Source organism: Schistocerca nitens, chromosome 2 (genome assembly GCF_023898315.1).
Source record: "Schistocerca nitens isolate TAMUIC-IGC-003100 chromosome 2, iqSchNite1.1, whole genome shotgun sequence".
In the NCBI taxonomy this organism is placed as follows: Eukaryota; Metazoa; Arthropoda; class Insecta; order Orthoptera; family Acrididae; genus Schistocerca; species Schistocerca nitens.
In genome coordinates, this window is record NC_064615.1 from 862977760 (window position 1) to 862996087 (window position 18328).

Consider the following 18328-nt stretch of genomic DNA (forward strand, 5'->3'; position numbering starts at 1 on the left):
GTCCAACTGAGGCGCCAGGTGGAAATGGCATGGCAAGCCGTTCCACAGGACTACATCCAGCATCTCTACGATCGTCTCCATGGGAGAATAGCAGCCTGCATTGCTGCGAAAGGTGGATATACACTGTACTAGTGCCGACATTGTGCATGCTCTGTTGCCTGTGTCTATGTGCCTGTGGTTCTGTCAGTGTGATCATGTGATGTATCTGACCCCAGGAATGTGTCAATAAAGTTTCCCCTTCCTGGGACAATGAATTCACGGTGTTCTTATTTCAATTTCCAGGAGTGTATTATGTGGCAGTCCCCTGCTTTAGGAAACGTTTGACTGCCTGGCAGTATTTTATATGTGTATTATTGCAGAAACAGCGGACAATTTCTATCAAAATAAGCTAGGTGTAGCCTTGTTCTTAATTAACAATGTAGGAAAAGACAAATTCCTATGAGGATGGTTTGTAAAGTTCTCAGAACAAAATAGAAAAAAAAATACTTACATCATTGAAACTTCTTTTACTTTTCAACGTAGTCTCCTTGTAGATTAATGCACTTGGTCCAATGATGTACCAGTTCCTTGATCCCATCTCGAAGATGAGTTTCCTCCAGCCTGCAAAATAGTTGTCAACTCTGGCTATCAGTTCTTCGTTTAAAGTGAATCTTCATCCACCAAGAAAAATTTTCTGTTTTGGGACGAGATGGAAGTCTGACGGAGCCATATTAGGTGAATAAGGTGGGTGTGACAAAAATTCACATCCTAGTTCATGTAATTTTGCCATGATGACAGCACATGTGCAGGCACGCATTTTCTTGATGGAAGATGACTTTCTTCCTTGCTAAACCTGGCCTTTTTTCACGTATCTTTTGTTGCAATTTGTCCAGAAGGCTAGCATAGTATTCTCCAGTAATTGTTTGCCCAGTGGGGAAATAATCTATAAACAGAATCCCTTCACATCCCAGAACAATGATGCCATGACCTTTCCTGCCAAAGGAATTGTCTTTGCTATCTTTTGTGGCAGAGAATCAGCATGTTTCCACTGATTTGACTGTTGTTTTGTCTCTGAGGTATAGTAGTGCACCCAAGTTTCATCTGTGCATCTGCGCAAAAAATCTTGTTTGTTTCTCTTAAAATGGGCCAACCATTGTTCCGAAGTGTCCATTCTCATGCGTTATTGAGCCAGCATCAAGAGTCGCGGTACCCTTCTTGCAGATATTTTTTTCATTTCTAATTCTTCAGTTAAAATGTGATGTTCCCTTTGAGATGACATCTGGCAAGCGTGAGCAATTTCACACACTTTCATGACCATTTTGTGCACTTTTGCAGTGATATCTGGAGTAGACACACATCTTGGCCGACCACAGTTTGGCGGTGGCTGTCCATTCTGGTGGATGGCTGGGTGGTAGTTATACCAATATAAAGAGCTGTACAATGATTGCAGCAGAGCCGATAAATGACATGGCTGCTTTCACAAGTGGCCCAGCCCATGGTGGGGTAGGCCAGTTAAGGGGGGTAGGTGGGTGGATTGGGCAGGGTTTGCACCTGTGTCTTCCACAGGGATATGATCCTTGTGGCAAGGTTTTGGGATTGGGAGGGGCTTGGGCATGGGCTAGGATGTTGTGGAAGCTGCGTTGGGGATGGAACATCACTTTAGGGGGGTTGGAAGTATCTTGGCTAGTACCTCCCTCATTTCATGGCATGATGATGGGTAATCAAAGCCCTGGCAAAGGATGTGGTTCAGTTGTTTCAATCTGAGGTGGCACTGGGTAATAAAGGAGACACTCCTTTGTGGCTGTTTTCTTGGGGGTGGTGGAAGGATTGGGGGTGTTAGGGGAAATGGCACAAGAGATCTGTTTGTGGACTAAGTCTGGGAGATAGTACCTGTCTATGAAGGTCTTTGTGAGACCCTCAGCATACTAAGCAAGGGAGTTTTTGTCACTGCAGATGTGCTGTCCCCAGGTGGCTAGGCTGTATAGAAGGGATTTTTTGGTGTGAAAGGGATGAGAGCTGTCAAAATGCACGTACTGTTAGTGGTCAATGGGTTTCATTTGGACAGAGGTGCAGAAGGGGCCATCAGAGAAGAGGTGGTCAACATCTAGGAAAATGGCACACTGGGTTGAGGAGGACCAGGCGAAGTAGATGACAGAGAAGGTGTTGAGGTTGTGAAGGGAAGAAGATAGGGTGTCTTGACCATGAGTCCAGATCATGAAGATATCATCAGTGAGCCTGAACCAGACTAGGGGTTGGTGTTTTGGGCGGCTAGGAAGGTGTTCTCTAGATGGCCCATAAAAATGTTGGTATAGGAGGGTGCCCATGGGTGTGCCGCAGATTTGTCTATACACCTTCCCTTCAAATGTGAAGTAGTTGTGGGTTAGGATAAAGTTAGTAAGGTGTGTGAGAAATGAGGTAGTGGGTTTGGAGCCTGAAGGATGTTGGAAAAGATTGTGTTCAATAGCAGTAAGATCATGGGCATGAGGGATGTTGGTGTATGGGGAGGTGGCATCAACAGTGACAATTAGGGATCCAGTTCCACAATTTCAATCCTTTCTTCTATCAAGAAAGTCATTTTGCAGACCACAAAGAGGAACCTCTAACTTCACTGATGAAATAAACTGAAATGCTGATAGAAGAATCCTAAAAACTGATTATTCCATAAAACTGTCCACTCGACACTTGTTTCTAATTACGTATACATCAAATTTTCTGTTGCTTCATGATAGGGTACGGTCTTCGTAGCTTCTTGCTCCTGTTCTGTTTTTGAACTTGTATCATGAGTGTGCACTTAGCCATTGTCCAGTGACATAGATATCAGATTACTCATTTTCATATTGAATCTGCTGAGAATTTTGTATCACATAGTGTATCTGCTCTACCCACAAACAACCTTATTCGCTGTTCCTACAAATTCAGATGCCTATACAGTTATCAGCTTCACTAAGATCTTTCAGCTTGAATTAGTCTCTTAACGTGTTTTTAAAACATCTCTCTCTCATGTATTGTTACTGAAAATTAGCATATCATTGACATACACAGCAACTATTAAAATCTCTGAATCCTGAGTTTTGTAATAAACACAAGGGTCAGCTGCTGTAGTTTAGATTCAACAGTGTACTGTCTAATTTCAAGTTCCAGCAGCAGTCACCTTTCTTCAACCCATACACTGCCTCCTGTAGTCTTTTAATACCAGTATATTGTACTGTCTTCATAACTGGATCTATTTGTAGAGCTTTCAGATAAATCTCTTCATGTAAGTCGTCTTGTAAGATGGCCATGACAACAAATATGTGACCAATGTGAAGGTCATCTTTAGCAGCCATATCAAATAACTACCTTAATGAGCTGTACCTTATAACTGATGTGCATGTTTCATCATATTGTAGATCTTGCTTCAGAGCATGACATTTTATTACTAGCAGTACTTTATAATGTACAGTGTGACCTATCAGATCTTTCCTTGGTTTTAGAAACCAATTTTGCAATTATTGGTATGCTATTTGAAAATAAAATGGCAGATTCCCATGTGTCGTTCTGTTTGTGAGATTGTAACTCTTCTTATAATGCTTTCAGCCAGTTTCAGCTTTGTCCGACATCAATACTTTATTCAATGCCAAAGGATTGGACTCAGTTGACTGTTTAGACTGAAAAGTAATTAAGTCATGCCACTTCTTTAGCACTGGAATTTATGTTGATTTTCATAATGGCTCACATTTCTGTGGTTGCCCATTATCATTAGTTGTTGTGTATGGACTTGATTCCTCACTGCATCTAGTTTTCATTAAATTACTATCTTATGTGATAGTCTTAGTTTTGTGTTCTATTTCTTTTAGTTCACTCGTTGTTGTTTCTTTCTGTTTGTGTTCTATGAATTTGCTTGGTTCCTGTTGCTCGGCATCTTCTTTATACTATTTAGAAGTACCTTCGTCAAAAGTAATTTCCCTGATTTTTATGGTTGTTTGGTGATTAGGTTCAAAAAGCCTATATGCTTTTTATTCTTCACAGTATCCTACCAAGAAACACTCAGTACATTTTTTGTCTCATTTGGGACAGTTGGCTGACAGAATTTGAACATAAGTCTCCAGTTCCAAATATTTTGAGGTGTTGGACATCCAGCTTCTTGTTTGTCCAAGCTTCTTGTTGAGTTTTGTTTTATAGTTCCTTAGTTGATGATCTGATACTTAGGCAAACTGCAGTGAAGACTGCTTCTGCTCTGAATTTATTTGGCAAATTTGCTTTAAAGAGCAAGCAACTTCATTCTCCAATTGTTGTATGGATGTGGTGCTCATCTACTTCATTTTGTTCCGACGTACATGGCATTGTAGTCTATTGTTGGACCCCTTCTTGTCTGGAAACAATTATCAGACTTCTCTCGGTGCATAGAGTGCAGATCCTTTTTCCAATCTGGTTTTCATCTAGATTTTTAAAATCTCTAATCAGCTGTGGTACTTGATTTTTATTTTTGTGAATAAATAAAAATACTTTCCTGGAGTAGTCCTCAATGAAATTAACATTGTACAGGATGGTAATTAAAAGTAGCCTCTACCCCCTTGAATGCAAATGCAATATTTCAGCTTCTGAAGTGGACTAAACAGCTACAACAATGGACAATTTTAAGGAATAATCAATTGTTAGCATTCTTATGTCAGCATTTCATTTTATTTCATCAGTGAAGTTAGAGGGTCCTCTTTGCGGTCTGCGGAATGAGTTTCTCAAAAGAAGAAAGAATTGAAATTGTAGAAATGTTCGATTAAGGAAACTCGGAAATTTTCAGGGTCAAGAATCCAGATAGAGGGCTACAAGCAAAGAGAGCAATACAGAGTCTCTCTAAAAATTGGTGCACCTGTAGATCTGTGCAGAATGTAAAATGAAAAAGAATTCCTTCAGTTCGCACACCAGAAGTTATTGCAGACATTCGCCGAAGAATTATTCAGAGCCAAAGAAGTTCATACATAAATTGGTCCAACAGGCACATGTAAGTATGAGGAGATGCCAGCAGATATTGAAAAAGTCTTAATTTGAAGCCATACTGTGCAATGGTTGTACAGCAGTTACAGGAGTATGACAGTCGGAAACATGTAGATTACTGCACATAGTGTTTGAATAACATCAATCATGGTATATGAAAGACAGTACTGATTCTTCCAGTGAGGTGGGGCAATGTGTCACACAGCTAAGGTATTCTTGGAACGAGTCCATGATGTCTTCACTGAGAAATGAACTGTAAGCAAACATTTATGACACCACATTCCTAAAATCTAACAACATGTGATTTTTTCCTGTGGCGACACATGAAGAGCAAGTTCTATGAAACTGATCCACACACAATGCATTAATTGAAAGTAAGCATCAGGTATGAAGTTGCCACCATTGAATCCAAACTTTATGCCAGATGTATCTGAATATGTTTAGACATACACGGCTGTGTATTGATGTTGCTGGAAGTCACTTTCAACATCTTCTATAAATGTATTTTTCACTGTATTTTTCATTGCAAATAGATGGTAAGCACATTTCAGCTCCACATTTCTGTAATTTCCCTGTGCATTTCCTTTACTTGTACTACAGCCTGCTTTCATCTGCATTGCCTGTTATTTGGCTTCAATTGACCTAGGTCGCATCAGGCCACACAAATCTTTGTGTACCAGCTCAAGTATTTTTGTGACCATAGAGCTGGATCTTGAAAATGGAGGTATTGTTCATGTGGCCCCTGTGCAAATTATTCTTAGTTTATTTAAGTTGCTCTTATATGAGATCTTACTAGCTAGACCTTTGTGTAGTGCAGCCATAGTTTCAGAATGCAAATGACTGAACCTTTTATGCATCAAGTCTGCACTATTTGATTGCAGTATGAATTCTGCTTCAAAATTCTGCTCTATGGTTGGTCTAGGAGTACATTCCATTTGATAATGACACACTAGCAATCACATTTTTGATGTGATGTAAATATGACAACCTTGACTGCTAAATAAAATTTTATGACCTTTTTGTACTATTTTACTAACACATAGTAGATTTGTGCTTGGATGAAGTACATACAGAATATCCTCTACTTTAATTCTAACTTTTTTTGTTGCCTGTCAGAGCATCTACGTGTGAAGATATTAGTCCTTTTACACATAAGGTGTCATTATTTGCTACTACTGTTTTAACTCTATTTTTGTTACATGGATATTTGGACATGTACACTGACATGCCTGAGTGTATATACCAACAATATATTGTGAAAAGGATAGATTGCTATTCACCATATACAGTCACGCTCATAAATTAAGGATAATGCTGATAACTGGTGAAATAACACTCAGGTGGGCGATTTGCAGATTTAAATTGCCTTGGGATATGACCATGCGGTACATTTGACCTGCGGTCATCGCACGGTGGCGCTGGCAGCAGTCCACATACACAGAGATGTGTTGGTGCACGTCAGAGTATGGTGCAGTGAATAAGTGTGCAGACGTTTTCAGATGTGCTAATGGTGACTGTGAGTTGAAAATGGCTCAAGGAACACATATTGATGACGTTATGAGGGGTAGAATACTAGGGCGTCTGGAGGCTGATCAAACACAGCAGGTCAGAGCACGGGCCCTCCGTGTGCCACAAAGTGTGATCTCAAGATTATGGTAATGATTCCAGCAGACAGAAAATGTGTCCAGGCGCTACATTATGGGACATCCACGTGTACAACACCACAAGAAGACCGATATCTCACCATCAGTGCCTGCAGACGGCCATGGAGTACTGCAGGTAGCCTTGCTCGGGACATTACCGCAGCCACTGGAACAGTTGTCTCCAGAACACACAGTCTACAGACAACTGAATAGACATGGTTTATTTGCCCGGAGACCTGCAATGTGCATTCCACTGACCCCTGGTCACAGGAGAGCCCGTAAATCCTGGTGTCAAGAATGCAGTACATGGTCATTGGAACAGTGGTCCCAAGTTATGTTCTCGGACGAGTCCAGGTATAGTCTGAACAGTGATTCTCACCGGGTATTCAACTGGTGTGAACCAGATATCAACCCCTTAATGCCCTTGAAAGGGACCTGTATGGAGGTCGTGGTTTGATGGTGTGGAGTGGGATTATGATTGGTGCATGTTCACCCCTACATGTCTCTGACAGAGGAACTGTAACAGGTTAGGTGTATCGGGATGTCATTTTGCACGAGTACGTCCCCCTTTTCAGGGGTGTAGTGAGTCCCACCTTCCTCCTGATGGATGATAATGCACGGCCCCACCGAGCTGCCATCGTGGAGGAGTACCTTAAAACAGAAGATATCAGGCGAATGGAGTGGCCTGCCTGTTCTCCCGACCTAAAGCCCATTGAGCACGTCTAGGATGCTCTCGGTCGATGTATTGCTGCACATCTTCAAACTCCTACGACACTTCAGGAGCTCCATAAGGCACTGGTGCAAGAATGGGAGGCTATAACCCAGCAGCTTCTCGACTACCTGATCCAGAGTATGCCAACCCGTTGTGCGGCCTGTGTACGTGTGCATGGTGATCATATCCCATATTGATGTCGGGGTACATGCTCAGGAAACAGTGGCGTTTTGTAGCACATGTGTTTCGGGACGGTTTTCTCAACTTATCACCAATACCGTGGACTTACAGATCTGTGTCGTGTGTGTTCCTTATGTGCGTATGCTATTAGTGCAGCTTTTGTGTAGTGCCACGTTATGTGGCACCACTTTCTGCATTTATCCTTAATTTATGAGCATGAGTGTATATGGGAGACACTGAGTTGCAGACAGGCACAAAGAAAAGACTGGTGTACGTTTTAGCTTTCTGGTAGAAGGCGTTCATCTGAAGTAAAAAATACACACAAGCACAACTTACGTACACATGACCACTATCTCTGGCTGCTGTATGGCCGGAATGAGTTGTAACTGCTGATGGAAGTAGTAATCCAGTGGTGGAGGTATGCTGGAGGTATGGAACTGGAAGAGGGGGTTAGTAAGATGGAGCGGGGGAAGATGTAGTGTTGCTTTTCTTGCAGAAGTGTGCAGGGATGTAGTGGGAACTGGTAGGGTGGCTAGGTACAGTCGGGAGGCTTTCATAGAAGACTGTGTTGTCTGGAATGGCAGCATGGAATGGGATAGATGACAGGCATTAGCAGAGGCTGAGGTTTGGGGGACTACAGATAAGGGGGATGTACTGCAGGGACAGTTCTCACCTGCGCAGTTCAGAAAAGATGGAGGTGGTAGGAAAGATCTAGATGGTGCAGGCTGTGAAGCAGTTATTTAAGTGAAGCACACTGTGTTGAACGGCATGTTCAGCAACTGGGTGGTCCAGTTATCTCTTGGACACAGTTTGTCAGTGGCCATTCGTGCAGACAGAAAGCTTGATAGTTGTCATGTCCACATAGAAAGCAGCACAGTAGTTGTAGCTTAGTTTGTTGATCACGACTGCTTTCACAGGTAGCCCTCCCTTTGATGGGGTAGGAGACACTTGTGACCAGACTGGAGTAGGTGATGGTGCAAGTATGTATGGGACAAGTCTTGTATCTAGGTCTATTGCCAGTAAATGAGTCAAAAGGCAAGGGATTGGGTATAGGGGTGGAGTAGGAATGGACAGGGATATTGCATAGGTCTAGTGGGTGGTGGAATCAATGTGGGTGGGCTGGGAAGGACAGAGAGTAGGATATTCCTCATTTGAGAGGATGACAAGAGGTTGTCAAAACCCTGTCAAAGAATATGATTCATTTGCTCCAATCCTGGATGGTACTGAGTTATAAGTGGAATATTCTTTTATGACTGGATGGCGGGTATGTGGGGGGGGGGGGGGAGATAGATAATGACTGGAGAGACAAGGCATGTGAGATCTGTTTCTGTACAAGTTTGTGTTGGTAATTTTGGTCTGTGAAGACCTCAGTGAGGTCCTAGGTATATTTGGAGGAGGACTGCTCATCAGTGAAGATGTGACAACCAGAGATGTTTAGACTGTATGAGGACTTCTTGATATGGAATGGCTGGCACCTGTGGGAAGTGGAGGTTTTGCTGGTGGTTGGTAGGTTTGGTATGGATGGAGATAGTTCAGTGTGGCTTGAGATATTGATGTAGCCATCCTTGAGGTGCTGGTCAACATCACAGAAGGTGGGTTGCTGAGTTGTAGAGGATCAGGTGAAGTGAATAGGGTAGATGATGTTGAGTTTCTGAAGGAATGTGGATGGGGTGTACTCACCCTTGGTCCAGATCTCAAAGATATGATCACTGGATCAGAACCAGTTGAGGGTTTTGGGATTCTACATGGCTAGGAAGGATTCCTCAGATGGCCTGTAAATATAGGTTAGCATGCCATACTAGTGCCCATTTTGTACCATGGATTGTTTGTAGAGGATGCCTTCAAAGGAGAAGTAATCATTGGTGAGAATGTAGTTGGTCATGGTGACCAGGAAGGAGGGTGGTAGGTTTGGAGTCAGTTGGGCATGGGGAAAGGTAGTGTTCAGTAGCAGAAGTGTAAAGTGTGGTGGCATCAACAGTGTTGAGCAGGGTGCCATGGGGTAAAGGAACAGGAACTATGAGGAACTGGTGGAGGAAGTGATTGGTGTCTTTTATGTTGGAGGCTATGTTACAGGTAAGAGGCTCAAGGTGTTTGTCCACAAGAACAGAGATTTTCTCAGTGGGCACACAGCAGCCAGGCACAATGAGGCATCCTGGTTGATTAGGTTTATGGACTTTCGGAAGCACTTAGAAGATAGGAGTGCGGCAAGTGGCAAGTCGCAAGTGGAGGGGGTGGGGGGGGGGGAGGAGACTGGTTCTGGGATGGACCTAAGATTTTGAGAGGGGACTGGAGATCCTGTTGGATTTCTGGAATGGTGTCACAGGGGCAGGGCAGGGTTTTTTAGGTGGACAAATCTGAAAGAGTCCTTCCACCAGGTAATCTCTTGAGGTTCAAAACCACAGTGGTAGAACCTTTGTCGGCAGGTAGGATTATAAAGTCAGGATCAGTTTCTAGATGGCACATTGTAGTTCTTTCTGTGGGTAGAAGTTTGGTTTCCTTGTTTAAAGATTTGGAGTATGGTGGCAAGGTTGAGTTTGCGATTATTGAACCCTGGAATGTTAACAGTGGGTGATTAGGGGGCAGTGGGTTTGGACCAGGGATGTGTAGAAGAGTGAACCGAGTCAGGCAGGATTCAGGATTGGTTTTGGGTTGAGTCCAATTGGTGGAGTTGGTGGCAAAAATTTCCACTGCAGAGATCTGGAGAAGGTGAGAAGGTCTTTAAGAAGTCCTCCATGGTTGAATTTGGGAGCAGGGAAAAAGGTGAGGCCTGTGGTAAGGACTGTTACTTCTGTGGGACTAAGGCCTTGGGAGGATAGGTTCATAACTGTATTTTGGGTCTCTTTAGATTTTGGGTTCTATATGGTGGTGGGAGGGAGTTTATGAAGGTGTGGTGAATGTAGTATGTCTGTGAGGCAGGTTTTCTCAGCTATGAAGGGACGTGGGGGAGGTTCGGAGGCTCTTGTAGAGGTGGTGGATAGATAGTAGTCCAAGGCAGGAGTTGAAGGTGAACAGGTTGGAGAGTTTTTCAAGGTGGCATTGTACGTGCTGTTCTAGTTCCCGGAGTTCAAAATTTTCAGTTTGAAAGATGGGATTTGGAAATGTGGTATTGCAGAGAAGGAAAATTTTGTGGGTGAAGAGGACGCATTGGAAGGAGGCTTGGATGTGAATTACATGGTTTTAGAGTACTGGGTTGGTGAGTACTATGGACTGACAGAATTAGAACAGATAATGGTCATTGTGGAAGGAGGAGTTGCGGTCGAAGATGGTTAGTTTGGGGGATTCAGTGAGCTAGGCAACAAAACAAGAACAGTATGTGGGACTGTGCTCTTGCAAGGGATAGGAAAACTTTTCTGTGTTAGTGCTGATGGAAGATGCAATGATCCGTAGTGAAGGATAAAAACACATAAAATGAAATTAAATGATCATCTGGTATCGATGGCTGAGAATCCCCACTTGGGGAAGTTCGGCCAACGAGTTGCAAGTCTTTTCAGTTGGTGTCACATTGGATGACCTGCATGTCAGTGATGGTGAGTGGTATCAGGGCCCGCTGTATGGCAGTCAGACGCACTGGACACTCAGCTAAGAGGGTGGACAAACATGTACAGATGGCAACTCTCCTTGAAATATGTTTTATGTTTGCGTAATGCCCCTAGCCTCAAGTTAACTATCACCTTTCCTTCTTCCATTGCAACACAGCACAGCCATCTACTCCACCAACACACTCATAGTCCTCATCCCCTTGTCTATTTCTCTCCTTTTCTGCTAACCTTGCTCCCCCCATCCCTGCCATTCCAAACCTCTTGACTGCACCTAGCAGCCCTATCTGTCCCCAAGACAACTCTACATGCTCTCACAAGCAGCACTATCCTTCCCCCCACCCCACCCTGCTTTCCCTTCTCCCCAACCCATTTCTCCTCCTTCACTCCACCACTGGATTGCTGCTCCCATCAGGAGCAGTTACGACAAAATATGACCACAGCAACCAGAAACAGCACTCATTGTTGTTATTCTGTCCTAGACTTTCCATTTTTTGAGTCCATATACCATTCCATCTGTGTATCTGCAGCCATGCTTGAAAGAATGCCTGGTAGCTTGCTGTCTTGGCTTTAGTTCTTCCATCAGTTCTGCTCCTGCTGTGCCAATTTTTTGCTAGGTGCCTGTACTTTTAATTATAGTATGTGGTACTCTTTTTTGAATGTAAAAAGATCTGGATTTTCTGGTGAACTTGCAGAACAGGGTCACTAGTTGATGGTTTATTAGAGGCAGTGTCATTTATTTCTTGCAGTATTTTATTTTTTATGGAGTGTCCCATGATTCAAGTTTGAATTTTTTAAGCTCGTGATCAAAGGTCTGGTAGTCCTTCAAGTAGAATACACCCAAGCCATTCTTCTTTGACTTCAAAGCTCAGGGTATTTAATATTTGTTGGTTGATTTTGGGGGAGGGGACCAGACAGTGATGCAGAAATTATCTTCAACTCATAGTCTTTCACTGATGAACAATTTTCATGTTTTATTGCCAGCAGTGTCTTTAGTAACTATATTCATTGGAAGAGGCCAGAGTCTTCATAACACTTGTGTTAGCATGTCCCGCACTTGTTTAACTGTACAGATGTCTTGCAAATCAACGTGTATCGACAGATGTATGGAGAGTATAATTTTGGCTCTTGCTTTGCACACTTTAGTTACATCCATCACTTTGCCATTGACGCAGTCCCACAATGGTTTGTGTTTTAGATACTTTTGCATAGTGAACTGCCAGATAGTATAGTTTTCTCTTCCTAATCATTTTTCGACCAGAGGCAATGAATTGAACCATTGTATTTAAGGTCATCCCAAATTGCCATGTGCTGCTGCTAATTTTTGCCAGCCAATGATCTCATATTTTTTTAGTATATTACACTAAATTACGCAACCTGGGCCTATTACATTTGTAAGAGAAAGAGAAATTCAGGTACTCAACACAATGTTTCAAGATGAGGAACCACATACTGTAAACTGTTACTGTCCTTATCACATAGAGTCCATTTTGCATCTGTTCCCTGCTACATTTAGCCAACTCACGTGTGGAGCTCCTTTTTGGTCAGATAAACTTGAACTTAAGTTCAAAAAATTATTTTTTGGAGATTTGTCATGCAAGGGGAAAATAGATTATCAGAATCATGCTCTATTTCAGCCATTAGAAACTACCTCCACATATTCAGTTTTCATACCCTCAGTGACAATAAATGTCATATTAATTTTTGAAAGTCACAGTATACAAAATATCAAATAATTTAAATATCTTTAAGTGTCCACACACCCCTGATTCAATAGTTGTATCTGAATGTTGTAACATTAGTATGAGATTTTAATTTGTTCCTAAAAATTTAGCAGTTTTTGCATCAACTGTTACATCAACAATAAAATGCAAAACTCTTATTGTCATATACTTTGTACAGAAGCTGCACTTCCAATGACTTATCTTTACATTGTTGTGCAGTGCTGTGTCTGTATCATTACAACATCTGATGTTTATAGGATCTTTCACTGACTAATTTTTATAGTGCGATTGTGAATGTATCTCCTCACTCGCACTGGGTTGTCCATTCATCTTTTTACAGACACCAGCTGACATGTTTCAGTGAATCAGTTTTACCAAAGGATAAACTCACTTTAGTAACGGACTATTCTTAACACTTGTTAACAAAATGTTACATTGCACAGCTATAGCAAACTAATTGTTATGTAATTCCATACTACAGAAAATTCTAATTTTGAAGGTAATTCCAACTCTTAGCAAATAGACAGTAATTAGACATACAAATTTCCATAGCTTGTCTTCAGAATGAAACTCATCTGAAATTCATTTTCTCTGCAGCTTACCAATGAAATTTTTCTTACACTTCAGGTACACCCCATAGATTAATTCAAGTTTTATTTCCTGATACAGGCTGCCCTAATACTTTAAACATCTCTTTCTTCAAATCATTCAAAGACACAGTGCTACTTATGAGAATACTGGATCCAGGGATGATTATGTAAAAGATTTTTACATTTGTCATCTTTTTGTTGGAGGCAAGTTAATTTAAACAGTATCTTCTTATATTTAAGTTACAAGAAAGCCCTTCAACATTGCACACTGTGAGCTTAAGAGTTTACTGCATTTTCTCATGTCAGTGCAACTCTTAAATAATTGTCATCACAAGTGCAGCTTCATTGAACATTGTGTTTACATTTATATGTACCGAAATCGATTTCACTATTCTGTCAACTTATCTCATGGCCAATAACCTGTAGTAAATAAAGAGAAGGAAGTGGCAGTGCATTTGGCTGCTTAACTGTAATCTAAATATGTCACTCCATTACACATCCATTACCCCTCATCTATAGAAATATTAATAGTTTTTGAGAATAATTGTGAGCAAACGTCTGTCTTGGAGCATATAGATTATATCTCTAAGAAAGTCAGTGCAAACGTGTATTTATTAAAATTGGTCTCAGCCTACCAAAACCAGAATAAATTATGGCATGTGTATTTTGGACTGCTAAATCTGCATCTGCTGTACTGTATTGAGATTTGCAGTGTGGCACCAGTAATTTACACAGACAGGCTTTCTCGACTACACAAAAAAAAAAAAAATAAATAAAAAATAAAAAATAAAAAAAAGGCAATGAGAAGACACAAATAAGTATACAGCAGCCACAATGAACCAAAATTTATTCTTCTTCCACATTCAAGTGAACAACAGTTGAGAACATAGCCACAAGTGTAGAAACAATCCAGGTACTGACATAATCAGTTACTGACAATAAGTAAGAAAACAATATGAGAGCAAGTGTCAGCTGCACTGTGCTTACAAGGAGGCGGTTTCTAGTAGACAGCGTGGCTGCTGCTGCGCCCTGTGCACAAATCATGTGGCCACTGCAGGCAGCCTCTGATGGCCAGCTCACGCAAATGCTGTTGGCAGATTATTCAGCCTGCAGTGTGGTGCATATCCAAGTATTATGAAAAGTGTTGCAGCAAGTGGTAGCTAAAGTAAACAAAAAGACAGCCTCATAGATATATTTTGAGGCAATATAGAATACTTACTATCTACTCTATGTACACTCTACAGGCAACCATGTTTGTGAAACTAAATCCAGAACATGTAATGAACAGTTATATACATAACCACAACATGTTTGGAAAGAATTCACAGAATTGTAAAGAATAAAAAGGCTGCAGACATACAATACCAACTTTTTTTCTTTTTGGTAATTTAAATACCTTAAAACTAAATTAAAGCAAGTATGATAGAGAAAAGCTTATATTCAACAGAAGATTTCAAATTGTTATGTCTCGTTGTAAATTTTTTACTGAGTATAGCCATTATACTTTTTAAAATCTTTTTTACTGGAAAGAGAGGTACAATTAGTACAACATTGTATCTTGTCACATATCTAAAATAAAACTATGACATTGTCAACAACTGACTGTTCTACAGACAAAAAGTAGAGAAATAAAATTTTAGTAGAAACAAACTGTTAAGCAGAGCGTAAAGTTTGTTATATGATGTCCAAATTCACCACACTCTAATGAATACAGCATGTGTGTAGTTCATAAATGTCATTTGTTGTAGAGGATCTCAGATTGTAACTAGTAAATAAAATAAATTCCATTAACAATTTGAAAGGGTTAAGCAAGTATGATACCCATTTGCTTGTATAACAATGAAAACAATTAATATTTGACAAAATAATTATTTTGTCAAATGCCACTGCTTGGTGAGTAGATTTTTTACCTGTCCAATTAAACCATTTGCTCGCATGTCACATACTCCACATTTTTCAGAACACAGCAGTATAACCACACTGCAAACATATTGTTTGAAAATTTGAGGATACACCCCTGAATTTAAGCAGGAAAAAACTAAGGGATTACCTGACTTGTCATCGTTATTTTCATGTAGCATGTTCTTAATCATACTGCTTTATTAAGAAAGCTTATTTCATTATCAGGTTTCAGTCTATGTTCATATGCAGCAAATAATATTACAGTCTTATGGATTGGGACATGTACCATATTTTAAATTGCAGAAAAGAAAAAAAAAAAACACACACACACACACACACACACACACACACACACACACACACACACACTGAGAGAGAGAGAGAGAGAGAGAGAGAGAGAGAGAGAGCTACAGTTTCAAAATAAGCATCAACTAGAACTTTGATTGTTCAAAAACACCCCCTTACACATTGTTGTATAAAAAGATTGCTCTCAAATTTGACATTAGTCATTTTTTACACCAAAAAATTATTGTAAATTGCTACTCATGGTAGTTGTTGCTTGTACAGAATTTGGACCTATGGACACTCCGCATGTCATGGTTGGATCTGCAGTTGATGTTCAAGCAGTTTCCCAGCAACTCACCAGAATTGAACCATTGGTTGGATACCGTTGCTAAAGCCGTCATAGATGTTTTCCAGTTGACAGAAGATAAACAGCGACCACCAACTGTGCCTCAGCGCTCAGGATCAATATGGTTGGTTGCACCACTTGTTGCTCGGCTACCCAGCGCTGTACAGGGCCGTGTGCTTAAAGTCGCAGGTAAAAATTCAAATACTAGTTATTTTTAGTCACATTACATTAAGATGAACTAATACAAATAGAAGAAATACGCAAAAGGAAATAACAAATAATGACACATTGATGAGGAAACAGACTTGGTCTGTCATGTAATTGAGGTAACTCTTAACTTAGTGAAAATTCAAACTCATGATTTTATCAATGGTTTTGATGTATCTCATTGTCAGTATGAATAAAATGACTCTTATTTATTTATTATATATAATTCAACTTTAATGCTTGCCTCATCTTGTTATCTGTTGAGAAAATAAGCTACAGAATTTGTGTCCTACCATTTCCCTCTATTGTGTTAACATGCTTGTGGCTGCATGTACACACACACACACACACACACACACACACACAGTAGTTTGCTATACTATTGACAGGTCTTTTCAGGTATTAATGTCACTGATTTTCTAAAAATTAAGGGCAGGTATTGGAAAGTGGCAGCTGGTCAAAAAACCGCAGTGAAAAAGAGCGTAGCAGTGCAAGCACTACTCGAAGTTCTTCTCTTCTCAGCCATCAGCCCTTCCTTTCACTAGTTCTCACATGCCTTAAAGGACAAGATGATCAGCGGGAGGGTCTGCTGACATCTCTTCATTCACAGCTTTCACAGACAAAAGAAGTAAGTTAAGCAGATTTACTTTGTTCTTTATATTGTCAAACTAATTTGATTTTCTTGCATGTAAATGCCTCTTGGGACTGAAATGCAATGCAAATATAAAAGTGACAGAACCAGTTTCAAACCTCAAAATATAATACTGGGCTCTTGAGAAACTGTAAATGTTTTCGTTGCCTTTCCTTTGCTGTGCATGTTATTCCATCCAGGAATTTCCATTGTTATTTTAAATGTTTCTATTGCTCTAGGTATAGCAAAAACAAGGTACAAAAATATTGTTTCATATATAAAAAGCACATAGAACAGTTTCCTTTGTCCCTGTTAATCATAAGAAACAAGGCTTCATGAGAGTGGGTGTCTATCCCCATTTGTATGTATTAATTCCAGCATGTAATTTCTATACCATAACCTCTTAAAGATGGCATTGCTCAAATCACAACTGACACTGGTGACACACTGGAGACCATTCATGAAAACTGTCTGTACCTTTATGCAGTGTCATCAGTATTGTGGTGACATATGGTGACTCGTTAATTTGCAGGCAGGTGCAATTAAAAGACACTTACACAAAGCTTTTGGCCACAGCCTTCACCAGTAAGAGACAGACACACACACACACACACACACACACACACACACACACACACACACACACACAATTCATGCCCACATTAATGGTGTGTGTGTTTCTTTTACTGATGAAGGCTGTGGCTGAAAGCTTTATATAAATGTTTTACATAAAGCTTTCGGCCACAGCCTTCATCAGTAAAAGAAAGACACACACCGCTCATACACACGAGTGGTGTGTGTCTCTCTTTTACTGTGAATGCTGTGGCTGAAAACTTTATGTTAGTGTCTTTTAATTGTGCATGCCTGAAACTTAAAGTGTCTTCTTTACAGTAAGTATCAATCTGTCGTTTCCTGCACTGTTATTTATTTATTGACTCGTCAAGTTCCATAGGACCAAATTGAGGAGCAAATCTCCAAGGTCATGGAACGTTTCGGTACATGAAATTACAACATAAAAGTAATAATAGATAAAAATAAATGTTTATGAACCCGAAAGAAGTCAGTCCGTAAGTTTAAGTAAACACAGTCAACAATACACCAAGAATCAGCTTAATTTTTCAAGGAACTCCTCGACAGAATAGAACGAGTGACGCATGAAGAAACTCTTCAGTTTCGATTTGAAAGTGCATGGATTACTGCTAAGATTTTTGAATTTTTGTGGTAGCTTATTGAAAATGGATGCAGCAGTATACTGCACACCTTTCTGCACAAGAGTTAAGGAAGTCCAATCCAAATGCAGGTTTGATTGTTCCTTGACAAGGCTTAGAAAGCTCTCTATTGCTGTTGGATTAACTTTCCTACATAGTTTGTAATTAAATTTGACATTTGTTTGATTAATAAAGCCTTTTAGTGTTAAAATTTGTGCATCATGATCTGAAAGGCCATTCACCGTTTTACTAAAAGAATGCACACCTAGTAATGAAGAATGAATAAAAATATTGTCCACAGCTGTGCTACTGTTTCCTTGCAACCTAGTTGGAAAAAACATTCTCTACATCAGATCATATGAATTTAGGAGATCTACCAACATCCTTTTTCTTGCACCATCATATAAAAAATTT

General features: G+C 40.3%; 1 protein-coding gene across 1 annotated transcript in view; it reads left to right on the forward strand.

Moving 5' to 3' along the window:
- LOC126237131 (mediator of RNA polymerase II transcription subunit 12) overlaps nt 1–18328 on the forward strand; it is a 400411-nt gene that overhangs the window by 233317 nt on the left and 148766 nt on the right. Inside the window, exons 28-29 of the mRNA XM_049946952.1 lie at nt 15805–16057; nt 16507–16703. Of these exons, the coding sequence (XP_049802909.1) occupies nt 15805–16057; nt 16507–16703 (450 nt within the window). The remainder of the gene's footprint in view (nt 1–15804; nt 16058–16506; nt 16704–18328) is intronic.